This window comes from Electrona antarctica, assembly GCF_951216825.1.
Source record: "Electrona antarctica genome assembly, chromosome: 2".
NCBI lineage: Eukaryota > Metazoa > Chordata > Actinopteri > Myctophiformes > Myctophidae > Electrona > Electrona antarctica.
This window is the reverse complement of record NC_136807.1, coordinates 57174463-57185029: the sequence shown is the minus strand read 5'-3', so window position 1 is coordinate 57185029 and position 10567 is coordinate 57174463. Positions and strand designations below refer to the sequence as shown.

Genomic DNA, 10567 nt, shown 5'->3' with positions numbered 1-10567 from the left:
GGGCCCGAAATTTGAAGCCCGGCACGGCACGGCCCGGCCCTAACTGGTTCAGCCCGAAGCTCGGCCCGACCCTAAAGATTTCCATAATGTTAGGCCCGACGCCCGATGAAGCCGGGAAAAAAAGGGAAAAAAAGAACGCCACTTTAATGCATGGCCAGCGCAGCGGCGTGCGCCGTCAGTGGTTCAGTGTGTGTCTGTGTGAGAGTGAGAAAGGAGTTCAATGGACTTATCGCCGAAATAAAGGATTTATGTAGCTCACGTTAGACTGTTAATGTACCATTTCCATATCATTCTAATGGATTCCATTTCCAGTGGTGGTGAGTAGCTCCCCTTAGTTTCCTCTGAAGTGAAGCAGCTATGTCCAAGACCCCAAGTATCGTCCCCGTTGCGTTCGGTGTCCAAAAGAACAAACATAGCCTACAAAGTTTACAAACCATCCACGCACCCGCTCATGGCGTGTCTCGACAGCTTAGAGATCTGTTATTTTAAATCGGGCACATATAACGAGGAGCGCCGCCGCACTGAGGGACGGCGGTTATAATACTAATCATTTTGTAAATCAAATAGCCTGTAGCCTGCAGTGGACTGTAACATTGCGTGGTCATCATACACTACAGAATTATATGGAACGGTTGGTGACTATATGACGTTGATTAGCTGGCCTAATGATTAGGTTATTCATTTCATCGCAGCCAGCTGGGTTTAACGAGATGGCTCAGTGCAACTGTGCAACTGTTTTCGTCATGTTGCAGTCACACGATAGCTGAATCAGATATCGTGTGATAATCCGATTGATTTATAAAACATTTAGCATATGAACTGAAGCTCATTTGGTGCGCCGCAAACCAGAGGCCAGCCAGCGGTATAAACAACCACCCCACCGTTCACTTCTCTCTGCTCATGCCTGCGCACTGTGCGCAGTCAGTAATCCAAGCCCCCTGCCTCCACTCCTCCGTCTTCCTCCTGTCACAATTAAGTGAAGCCCTCTTTATAATAAATACATACTTGTAGGCAGTATAGCCTACACATTACACAAATAACAGAATTGCTATTTTTATTATAATAACATTCTTGAAAAAAGGAGAAAGAGAAAGAAAAAATAAAAATTCACGGAAAATCACAGAGCCCGAGGCTCGGCCAAGCCCGACTAATTAGCATCATGTTTTGGGCCCGGCCCGGCCCGAAAATGTCGGGCCGGGTTCGGGCAGAAAATGAGAACTCTAATCAGGACAGTATACTTTCATCAGTTCTATGGTAAAAGTTGATGGTGCTATACTATCAGAATTAACTGGGTTAAGATTTTTAACTTAAAGCATAACCGCAATCAATATGAGATCATCAGCTATGCCTCACTGAGTAAATCTCAATACTGATGCTGCTTGGTTGTCCCAAATTCGATTCCGGCAATTTGTCAATGTATGACCCTGAGCAAGACTTAATTATGGGCTCACTGCTCCTAGTAGTTATACCGGTATATATGCAGAGGACAAATTTCACGTATGTGCAAATATACTGTGGAGAGGGGGGGGAAAGAGTGGGGACTAACTGTACTGTACTGTACTGTACTGCAACACACTGTATTGGACCATACGGTACTGTACTGTGCAATACTGTACCATACTTTTCCGTACTGTACCATACTTTTCCGTACTGTACCATACTGTGCTGTACTGTAGCAGACTGTACTGTACTGTACCATACTATACCGCTCTGGACCGTACAATACTATACCATACTGTACTGTGCAATACTATACTGCTGCGGTGTGTGTGTGTGTGTGTGTGTGTGTGCGCGCACAGTGGAATGGGGTGTGGCCTAAAATGTGATGTGATTTGCATCACTGTGAAATGTTGCGCAATAACATGGTTTTTCATGCAAATGCAAACTGTACAGTAATTATGACAGTTGCATGGATGCAAAGTAGTGCGTTATGTCTGGACACGCATGCCGGTGGTGTTATGCATGGTGAGATGTGGGCAAACGGTGTGGTTTGGTAGGAGAAGGCGGACAAAGGCAGCCGGATAAACGGGGTGCGTGTGTTTTAATTAGGGTGGCAGGATTTTTTGGACAACTTTTTAATACATTAGGAAGGCAATCAGTAGGAGTGTGCAAAGAGGGTGATTATGGAGGTTGGTGCAGAGCTGTCAGAACCTAAGTCTCTCAATAACCACATTATCAAAACACTTTCAAACTAAAATGGTAAATGGTGCATTTATATAGCGCCTTTATCCAAGGTGCTTTACATAGATTGTGCATTACATTCACCCATTCACATGTACATTCATACACCGATGGCGGCGGAAACCATGCAAGGCACCAACCAGCACATCAGGAGCAATTAGGGGTTCAGAGTCTTACTCAAGGACACTTCGACAGAAACTCTGGGGGAGCCCGGGTTCGAGCTGGTAACCTTGTGGTTACCAGTGAAATACATTTTGCACTTAAACCCCAAACTAGTACAGTTTCGGGAATAAGAAGATGCCTGTGACAAGTACATCTGAACCCTATCCGTGCCACACTCCACCACCATCCCTGCGCCTATACACCAACTACATACATTATGATAGCTCTGTACTGACTTGAACACCCTCTCTGGGCCCATAAGGGGGCTTTTCTCTCCACTGTATCCCCACTAAGGAGTCCCATCTTCCCCATAGACCTGCAGACAAGTGGCCATTTGTTCCTACTAAGTGTGTTTGCTGCAAAGACTGAGCTTGTAGATCGCCTATTTTCACAATGTTTGTCCCGACCCCCAGTTTGGGAACAACTGCCCTAGGGGACTTGGATTATTATTATTTTGCCAGACACCTTTACAAACAATAGTGAAGACATTTCTTGTTAAGAAATTTCTTCCAAGATGTGTGTAATATTCCCAGTCTATCACTTGGCAGCCATGCTTTTACAAATGTCACAGTACCAACCATTAATAATGAATGCACTCCTTATTGGTATGGAATCAAATCAAAATAAATCTCCTGAAAGCTTCAACAGAATGTGAATTATTTGTATAGGTGATGAATTCACCAATCCTGGGCATTAGGCATATAGAAAAGGGAGAAATGTCCTATTACACTGTTATAACCTTATAACCAATTGCTTTATTATATAATTGTACTTGTAATTGCTTGACTATAATTTAAATATGCTAATTGGATTCCTAGATCACCAAAACATGGGGTTAGGCACCAAAATGACTTGTCTACCGTGAATAATGAAGGAGTAATGGCCTTTTATGGAACTGGGGCGGCCATCTTGAAAATCTGACCTTTCGCATGGTCAAACTTTGGTAAACTTTTAGTTTAGTTTATTAAGGACACCTAATACTACAAAAAACAGTTGAGAAACCTTCTGTTGCAATTTTTTTAGGGTCAAACCATAATTGCACCCGACTATATAGTAGGCTAAAAGTAAAGTAGGCCTATGTGTCAATCAATGAGTCCAATCTAGAGTGCTGATTTCATCACAGCTCACACAGTAAGTCATGAGACTGTGTGTGTGCGTGTGTGTGTGTGTGCGTGCGCGTGCGTGCGTGTGTTGTCACCTGCACCTTTGACCCCGTTCCTTGTGGTTGTAGGGACTACAAGAGCATGTGGTTTCCCTCCTAATGCCAGTCTGTCTCTCTCTCTCTGCTCTCCCAGGCTGACGTGCTGACAGGCTGATTGAAAGTCTGATTGACAGGCTGATTGACATGCTGACAGGCTGATTGACGCGCTGACAGATTGACTGCAGAGATGCGTGTGGTAACAGCGCTGGCTCTCCTCGTCACATCATGGCTACTCGCTCTGAACTCACTGAAGGCTGAAGGTAGGGTTTAAACTACTGACATGTTTTAAACTACTGACATGTTTTAACCCATTTAGACCTTTCGATTCTACAAAATTGACAGTTTTCTGCAAAACCCTCATGTTTCTGTATCAGTGGTTCTCACAGGGTTAAAACCCTCATGTTTCTATATCAGTGGTTCTCAAACAATTTCATGTCAAGGACTCCCAAAAAAGTATTTGAGGCCGCCGACCCCCGTCTGAAAATATGTTGTTCCAGGGACCCCTCAGAAGCAAGGATTTGAGTTAAAAACGTTTGCTGTGAAAGAATATATATATTCAAACATTTGGGCCACATTTTCACGATTTTTCAAAAATAGCAGACCTACAAGCTCATAGAGTGGCGCACTATGAGCTTGTAGATCTGCTATTTTTCAACAGCTATAGTATAACAGTACAACAATGATTGAAACTTCTGTTTTTCTGTGTTTTTTTGTGAGTTTTTTGCTGTTTGTTCCTGTCCTGCTTTACAAGCTCACAATGTATCACACTGTGAGACATTGTGAACTTGTAGATCGGCTATTTTCAAACGATTACATTTTGAAAACTTGAAAAGTGACATTTCTGCACTTTTACTCTTGGTTCTTTAAAGTGTTAGATCAGATGTGTGGACTTAAAGCTGCAGGACAAAGACTACTTGATATTGTAAATTTGGATACTTTGCCGCACTACTCCTCCCACAGTTTTTGCTGCACACACTCGAGCCATATGTCAAATCGACCGGCTTCATCGGGAATCGTGTACTTGCTCATTGCTAAGAGATCCGTTGTATAGTTTAATTGATGATTAATTAATTAGTTCTCCATAGACTTATAATGGGGAAGCCCACTTTATGTTTTGGCTTATAACTCTTGAACCATATGTTGTAAAATCAAAATTATGTTTGCCCTGGATTCCTTGGGTCATGACGCATCTCCCCATATAGGCCCGCCATTTTGATTTGTTTTTGTCCGTATCGTTCGGCCTTAATCGTCGTCTGAAGTTAGTGGGAGGGGCCTATTTTAAAAATTGCGACCTTTCTAGTTAATCTAGTGGTTGTAAAGGTATTCATTGATTGGTTGAGTCCCGTGATGAGAGTTCTGATTGGTTGAGTCCCGTGGTGGGAGTTCTGATTGGTTGAGTCCCGTGGTGGGAGGTCTGATTGGTTGAGTCCCATGGTGGGAGGTCTGCTCTGGTTTTGGTGAATATTAAGTAGTTCTGGTGGTGGTGGGGGTTTGGGGTTCACTCATTAAAAATAAAAATCACACCCATGTGAAGTGAGTGGTGCAACTCCGTGTGGGGGTCGTCCGGAAGTTCCAGACCCACAGGACAACGGCCAGGGTGCTGGCCCGGTTTCCGGCGAGCCGCCCCATGTCCGAAACGGTATAGAAATTACATAGTTACCGTGTTACCCTCTACTGTACCCTCTACTGTACTGTACTGTCATTGTACTGTACTGTACTGTACTGTACTGTCACTGTGCTGTACTGGCACACCCAAAATCACCATATATACAGTTAATATTTGCGTGTGTGTTTGTGTGTGTGTGTTAGGTTGCGCACAGGTGGTGAAAAACAACCATGCTATTTTTGTGCTCAGACCCAGCCAGCCACCCAGCCACACACCCAGCTCCGTAAGGGAGTGGTTGAACCACTCAACAAAAAAAATCCACAAAACTATCATCATTTGTCTTGTTGACCTATTTCTACCATATAGCACAACGTTGGTTCAACTTTGACCTCTCTGTCACATGATGGAACTATTTGTTTGTGCTGCTGCTGGCGTACTGATACTGGACACACATATAGTTCCAATGTTGCTCTGTATGGTAGAAATAGGTCTACAATACAAATTACCATAGTTTTGTGGATTAATTTATTTTTAATGAGTGACCCCCAGTGACCCCCCCCCCCTTATTTAAGTAAGAAGAAGAAAAACATTACATTAGGCACTTTAATGTATGCATTATTATCTGTCCAAAATAGTCTGTCTGTCTGTCTGTCTGTCTGTCTGTCTGTCTAGTCGAGGTACAGATACAGCATGAAGACAACACACACACACACACATAATCAATAATCAATAATCAATAATCCCCCCCCCCCCTCGACAAGCACGTGGAGTTGTATAAAGGCATTACATTTAATTTGACCCGGCTCCGCAGATAAAACAAGCAGTGTGGAGTGTTGTGAGCTTGTAGATCGGCTACTTTTACATATTTCTTGCATAATATTTGACAATTTGGTGTTAAAATAGGTCTTAAAAAGTCATTACATTGTCACTTTATAAATGTGCATAATACCTGTACACACTTATACTGTATAGTTATGTTTACTGTAACTGTTTACTTACTGTACACATGGGCCTATTTTTTTCAGTGCTAAAGCACTTATCCCTAAACTTCTTTGCTTTTTTTGAGTGGTGGAACCACTCCCTTACGGAGTTATGTGTGTGGCTGGGTGGGTGGCTGGGTCCCCCCCCCGGGAACCCCCACACGGAGTTGCAACACTCACTTCACACAGGTGTGTTTTTTTTTTTTGTTTTTTTTTTACTATTTTGAAAAACATTTTAAAGGTATATTCAGTGATTTCACTTAAAGGACAACTTTAGTTTTTTTTCAACCAAGGTTCATGTTTTAGGTTGTTATTAGAGAAAGTAAAAGATGAGTGTTAATTTCTTTTCATTTGCTGCTTTCTTTAGTTTTAGGGATTTTAGCTGTTTTTGAAAGGGGGCGGGGGCATTCGAACATGGGGCTAAATATGTATTTCTTTAAAAACTTTTATAGCGATAACTTTTTTTATTATTTACTATAGTCCTACTAGACCCCAGGAAATTATATTTGGCCACAAAAGATCACAGGATCTACTGAATGTGTCAAAGTGACATATTGAGCCTATGACACACAGTGTGGCCGGCTTCCCCCCAGTAGGCTACCTTCACATTCAGTAGATCCTGTGATCTTTTGTGGCCAGATGTAATTTCTTGGGGTCTAGTAGGACTATAGTAAAATCGCTATAACAGTCCCTAAATCGAAAGAAAGCAGCAAATAAAAAAAAATGAACACTCATCTTTTACTTTCTCTGATAACAACCTAAAGGTTCATATAACCAAGGTTCTGATAACCTCTAATAACCAAGGTTCTAATAACAACCTAAAACATGAACCTTGGTTGAATAAAACTAAAGTTTCACTTATTGTCTCCACCAGGCCGAAGGCATGGGGAGAGAATGTTTTGCACTCTGTCCGTGTGTCCGTCCTTCCGTCCTTCCGTCCGTCCTTCCGTCTGTCCGTTATCAGCTAATCTCCGGCACCGATCCATGCCAAACTTTGCACACACACTCCCTGGATGCCAACGACGAACATCTGCCCCAAATATTCGTCAACGGCCTGTTATAGCGCCACCATGAGGCCGATTTAGGAAAACCACATTTCTGTAGATAACTCGTACACATTTTATCCATACATCACACAATTCGGTTTACACTATCTCCATAGTCATGTGATCAACACGGATCTGCACAATTTCCCATCTTCCATCCTGATTGGCTAAGATTGGCTTCCAAAGCTCACATGATTGGTCCGTTTCGAACAAAATGCTACAAATCACAAACACAGTGTCCAATTTCCATGAAATTATACACACACATTTCCACTAGGCCGAGGACGACATGCCAATTTTTCCCCAAATCAGCCTCACGGTTGCGCTATAACAGGCTAATTCCTGTTTTTACCTATAACTGCATCGGTCTGTATACGACTTATGTATGTGCACTCCCTAGAGGCCATGGAAAAAAAAAATCCACATCATTCTGCCGGTTATAGCGCCACCATGAGGCCGATTTCTGCAAAACACATTGTTTATGTTAGTCGCACAGATTTCACCCAAATTTCACGCAAATCGGTACACATGATCTCTGTAGTCATGTGATCAAGACGAGCCTGTTGGATTTCTCAGATTCTACACTGATTAGCTAAGATTGCCTTCCAAAGTTTTCAGGAGTAGCCCGTTTTGTACAAAATGCTGCACATGTCCTGCTCATCCAGAATTCTATCCTCAGAGATGCTATGAGTGATCTGGCTCTGCATTTCCTCAACAAAATGAAGAACAAACAAACAAACAAAAAATCTATACTATACTCCTAAACATTTTGCCAAACATCACACACACTCCTATCCTCCTGGTGGAGACCTGTGCCCAGAAGGGCACTTTTTCTAGTTTTTCTTTGTTTTGTTGTGATAATCCTCCCTACGATGGAATGTGCTCACCATAATTATAAAGAGTTCCTCCCTGTCCCTTAAAGGGGGAATGTCATGCCCCTCGGGAGATAAGAACGGCTATCTTTCATGCTAATCATGATGATGACGTCAGGCCGGCAATGAGCTTTCCCCATTGTCTTCTATGCGGGCTTCTATGTCTTCTATGGGACTCGAGTGCGAAATTGCGATTATGCAACAGTTACCCTAAAAAAGAAAAACATGTCAACTCAATGTCCTTGTAACTAAGATTACAGACTTTCACCCAGTATGAAGCTAAATGTGACACCAAAAGAGTAGCATAAGTTGCTATGCTACTCTTTTGGTGTCACATTTAGCTTCATACTGGGTGAAAGTCTCATTGAAAAAAAAAAAACAATTCGCTCGAAAATCTTAGTTACAAGGACATTGAGTTGACATGTTTTTTTTTTTAGGGTAACTGTTACATAATCGCAATTTCGCACTCGAGTCCCATGCCCCGGGGGGCCATCTAGCTCTCTGTGTCCCCCTGCTGACATGCCCTCAACGAGTCCCATGCCCCGGGGGGCCATCTAGCTCTCTGTGTCCCCCGCTGACATGCCCTCAACGAGTCCCATGCCCCGGGGGGCCATCTAGCTCTCTGTGTCCCCCGCTGACATGCCCTCAACGAGTCCCATGCCCCGGGGGGCCATCTAGCTCTCTGTGTCCCCCGCTGACATGCCCTCAACGAGTCCCATGCATTTAGCAGACGCTCTTAATCCAGAGCGATTTACATTAAGCAAGAACCAAAAAAAAGCATGGGAATACATCACATACAGTGGGATCCCATATCTTTGTTCCTCAGTCTCAAACTGACATTTATCAGGACACACCCACAGACCCACCCCCAGATTCTCAGCCACACCCACAGGTTTATTTTAATATGTGGAGTGGCCATTCAACCACCAGGTGGCTTCAAGCCATGATGAGCAGAGCTGCACTGAGTATAGCTTGCAATATGCAGTGGTGGAAAAAGTATCACATTTTGTACTTGAGTAAAAGTATCAATACTGCAATATAGAAATATATTGAAATACATACTGTTACAAGTAACAGTCCGGTAAAAAATGCATTTATCATGAAACATGCATAAGCTAAGAACATAACTAGAACATATCTATATAATGACACTATACATATAAACTATACATATACTATAGACTACATACAATGCAATTATTGTGCTGTCTACATGACATGCTATATAAGTCTGTTTCAAATGCTATCTAAGTCTAAAAAGTGCTATCTAAGGGGGTACGGTAAGTGCTATGGGCCATGATGGAGTCTGAAAAGGTGGGTTTTCAGAGTACGGCGGAATATTGGAAGTGAGGCTGCAGTTCTGACTGCAACGGGAAGTGCATTCCACGCACATGCACACGCACACGCACACACATGCAATGGCACGGAATCTGCCTCGGGCATCTAGGCTAGCTCTCTGTGTCCTCCGCTGACATGCACTAGCCACGGCTAAAAGTTGACAGGTTGAGTAGCAGCACTGCAGCTGGCTAAACTGTATACCTCTCTTCAAATGCCTTATAGTTACCACAACATTGTTCAAGTGAACTTTGTATTTGTTTATTCATTGTAATAATCAATATCGCTATGATGAATTATCGCCCTCGTTGTCCGATCCGCGGGGTTGAAGCATAGTCTCCCGGCAATCAGATGCCACACCGGGGCATTTGCAGGCTCATCGTGTTGTAACCTGACACCGATATGGGGAGGGCGCCCTCTCTCTCTCTCTCTCTCTCTGGGGTGAGGGTGGAGCTGGCAAAGAGTGCGATTGCCGATTGGCCGCTGGAGGCGGAGCTGCTTGTGTGTGTGTGTGTGTGTGTGTGTGTGTGTGTGTGTGTGTGTGTGTGTGTGTGTGTGTGTGTGTGTGTGTGTGTGTGTGTGTGTGTGTGTGTGTGTGTGTGTGTGTCGCATGCCCAGTTCACTGCGGGGAGCAGAGAGGCTATACGTCCCCCGGAGAGGCTCATGATCTCGGCCGCAAGACTATAAGCCTCAACTCCACAGAGCGGCTCGGACAACCAGGCCGATAATTCATCATAGCGATATTGATTATTGCAATGAATACAAACATAAACACACTATAGTTCACTTGAACAATGTTGTGGTAACTAACTACGGTATTACAGAGGGGTGTACATTTCAGCCTGCGGCTGAGAGGGGAAGAAAGAAAGGGAAGAGAACAGCAGACAGTCTGTAGTCGCGCGGCGTGGCTGAGGGCTCTCAGAGCGGGCAGACAACAACAGACAGTCTGTAGTCGCGCGGTGGGGCTGAGGGCTCTCAGAGCGGGCAGACAGGGGTGTTGGTGACCGGGGGAACGTGGGACTCCAGCCCGAAATTTGCGCTTGTGCTGCTTACTTACTTATGCCTATCGCTCCTTTTCATGGAGCATAGGCCGTTGACTACAGTTCGCCAGAGTCCTCTATCCTGGGCCTTCTTTTCCAGCTGTTTCCATGTCAGTCGACACTGCTTGATGTCAGTCTCAAGGT

At 43.8% G+C, this 10567-nt stretch overlaps 1 protein-coding gene across 1 annotated transcript in view; it reads left to right on the top strand.

Moving 5' to 3' along the window:
• Window positions 1-3716: 3716 nt before the first annotated feature.
• LOC306934229 (chymotrypsinogen A-like) overlaps window positions 3717-10567 on the top strand; it is a gene marked incomplete at its 3' end in the record, with an annotated part of 117750 nt that continues 110899 nt past the window's right edge. The window contains exon 1 of the mRNA XM_079516789.1: window positions 3717-3804. Within this exon, the coding sequence (XP_079372915.1) occupies window positions 3732-3804 (73 nt within the window). The 5' untranslated portion in view covers window positions 3717-3731. The remainder of the gene's footprint in view (window positions 3805-10567) is intronic.